Below are 3,321 nucleotides of genomic sequence, written 5' to 3'. Positions count from 1 at the left end.
TAAGTTTTCTGTCGTCTAAGTTATTAAGTGAAAAACTATGGTTCCAAATGGCGAACATATTCAATTTTCGACGGGTTTAGTGGACTGACAGCATAATTCCAAATTCCCTCAATTTTTTCACACCAGATTTTTTGTTTTATTAGTTTACATAATCGAAACACTTACTCATTTATTACATGCTTCAACATAATTTCCTTCAACATGTTTAGTTTTATTACCTTATTTCATAACTTTTTAACAAATACTACTTTTAATAGATTCACACATCAAAGCGTTTTAAAATTGCAGATAACTAGATATCCGTTTAAGATGAATGCTGGGATGAAAAACTAATCCAAGATATTTTCGTTACGTATACCAGTTAAAACTCACGATGAGCATATGCAAGACCGTGAAAAATTATGCTATTAAATCAATATGCAACGGTGGACTATTCGTCCCCGCGGGTATCACCAGCCCAGTAGCCAGTACTTCGGTACTGGCATGAAAATACGGATTTTTTGTGTTATTAAAATTTGCTGTTACAAAATATTAGAACTTATTATAAATTAAGGAATGTATCTCCCTCATGCAAAGCTCTGATTCCTTTCATGAATTTGACTATACTTTTTGGACCTTTTGGATTATTGATCTTCATCTTTTATATAAGCTTTGGATTTCAAATATTTTGGCCACGAGCATCACTGAAGAGACATGTATTGTCGAAATGCGCATCTGGTGCAACACAATTGGTACCGTTGATTTTATCATTAACAATACTTACAGCATATACATACAGTGCATATTGAAGGACTTTTGCGGGTAAGAAATAATGACATTATTCCATATATTTAAATATTTAGATATAAACTGTACGATGTATTCCTAATTGTATGATAAATCATCAGAATATTGTTACAGGTGAAATATTGATAAAATATAATAAAAGAGTATTGATACTTTAACAATTGACTGTATGTGTTTGTTAGGCGACAGTTGGTTCATGCATATTATCACACAATTCATTAAATGTAATTTTTATATTTTATAATATGTGAGGACTCGTAAAATTAGTGTATTACATGATTTGTATATGTATTGTTCAAATATATGAAAAAGGCCATTATTTTAAAATGTAAATCTACATAAAGTCATCACTTATTTTCGATTTTTTTTTTTTACAATTAGGTAACATTATGTCCAGCAGTTATGCAATCCTTTGAAATATGTTCACAGGCTAGGGACAATTACTGCTTTATTATAATAAGCATATCCTAGGCCCGAGGAAATTAATAGTTGAATAGTCAGTGATTTGGTGCTAACACGATTAATAACTCTCAGTTGATTTATTTAAGTGTTTCTGTTAATTAAGATTTCTTTTCCCTCATGGAAGGTTGACCTGACATGGATTCAGAGTTACCGTAACTCGCTTACTCGTCGCGTTATCACATATTTTTATCGTAATTAGATCGGAGTACTAGTACATTGCTTAGAGGTAGGTTTTAACTCCACTGGTTCTATAAGAAATTGTGCAATTCCTGCTTCACATCCGACATTTATTGAATATAAATATAAGTACAGCCTAGAATAAATTGTTCTACGATTTGCATTCATTTTGTAAGCTTTTATATTTAAATACTTTTTTGTTATTTTTTCCGATGATCATCAATTGTTTTCAGTTTTATAAAATCATGGTTGATATGAATTGATAGCAAATGTGACACAAATTTGTTAACTTAAAGACCTTTTATTTTTCGAAACAATGACAAATCGGTTTGGTTTGAATTTTTTTCGACATAAGGATGTGCGATTGAATAGGTTACTTAACTGTTGTTTATCTGGTCAAGGCAGACAACTTGTTGTATGATTATGAGTTGTTACCAGTGATTAAATCGATCGTGGACTACTGGCTTTCAGTTTTGAGTAATATTGGCATATTTACAAACAGTCTTCTTAACATAATAGAAACCATAATGAGTTACCCCCTCCTCCACCAACAAAAATACAGGCCAAAATAAAGGTCTAACAAATCGCTTAACGCTGCACCTGTCACTAACAGAAAGGTTATTCGCTTGAAACCTGATTATAAGTTTAAGTATCGAATAAAAACTTGCAAACTTCAAAGAAAGCTTAAGCCGTTTACCTTCCTACTAGATAAAACAATTTAATCTAAAAAAAAATATACAAATTAAATTTTCCATTTTGTTTTGATCTAGAGTATAGAAAAACGAGAGAGTTTATAGGATTTTCGGCACATAATATGTCTCAAGGTTTTGTGAATGGCTATAGTAATTCATTGTCACAGGGGAAAACGCTGATCTTTGACCAGACAGAAACTAACACTTTTGGTGTCTACAACACCAATACGGGCATCGTCCAAGCAATATCTAGTGGAATGTATGCCTTTACCTGGACAATTTGTGTAGACAGTAACACAAAGGAGGGTGGAGGATATGGGGAATTTGGAACAGAGTTGGTTGTTGACGGACGGATTTGTGGAAAAGTACATGCAGACACAGAAACTTACAGTGATGACGCCTGTTCTACTGGATTCATAATGAAATACGTCAGAGAAGGTGGAACTGTTTATTTCAAAAATACATCTAACCATCAAGGTCGTCTTTTAAGCAACGACGGTCATACACGTACAATATTTTCAGGATGGAAACTAAATTAGATAATCTTATATCAAGCTGAATGAAGATCGTGAAATATATATTTTGTTAACTATTTGTATACTTATTATAAGATACGTAACAATCCCGTTTATATCAACAATGAATATTACTTCAGCGACAAATTAAGATATTCAAATCGATATATCAAGCTGCGTCAATACTATCACCTTTTTATTTTTATAGTTAGACAAGGTTTTGTTTATATGTAAGTGAATATTATCTTCCTGTCTTTTTCATCAGTAAGTTAAATATATGTAATCCTCCCCTATTTATTTTATTTTTTTTAAAGTTGCAAACGATGATTAAAAGGACATGAAATATTTTGATAACTCATCTACAGTCATTCGATCGATTAATTCGTGATGACGATCATACAACGTTGTAGTGATGATTTCAGTTCATGTTCAATACAATTAATATCAATCTTTTACAAGTTAATTTTTGTTTTTGCAAACCATTAGTTGCTTTGCATTATTTAGCAATAACAAAAACAAGTCTCATCTTAGTTTTATGAATAGAAGGATGGGGTATATGCCGATAAGATACATGTAGCATCCACAATACAAAGATGGATCTCGTTGACCGAGTGGTCTTAGTATAAAAATAAAAAGATGTGGTATTATTACCAATGAGACAACTCTCCACAAGAGACCAAATGAGATAG

General features: G+C 31.7%; 1 protein-coding gene across 1 annotated transcript; it reads left to right on the top strand.

Moving 5' to 3' along the window:
* The first annotated feature begins 2,239 nt into the window (after nt 1-2,239).
* LOC139526721 (uncharacterized) lies at nt 2,240-2,656 on the top strand. Its single transcript, XM_071321885.1, has one exon. The coding sequence runs from the start codon at nt 2,240-2,242 to the stop codon at nt 2,654-2,656; it is 417 nt and encodes a 138-aa protein (XP_071177986.1).
* The last annotated feature ends 665 nt before the right edge of the window (nt 2,657-3,321 follow it).

This window comes from Mytilus edulis, chromosome 6 (assembly GCF_963676685.1).
Source record: "Mytilus edulis chromosome 6, xbMytEdul2.2, whole genome shotgun sequence".
NCBI classification, from domain to species: domain Eukaryota; kingdom Metazoa; phylum Mollusca; class Bivalvia; order Mytilida; family Mytilidae; genus Mytilus; species Mytilus edulis.
The sequence above is the reverse complement of the archived record's forward strand: the minus strand, read 5'-3'. Positions and strand labels throughout refer to the sequence as shown.

Bases quoted from the DNA above. Each gene is read 5' to 3' on its own strand.
- LOC139526721 (XM_071321885.1), top strand. From the start codon at position 2,240: ATGTCTCAAGGTTTTGTGAATGGCTATAGTAATTCATTGTCACAGGGG.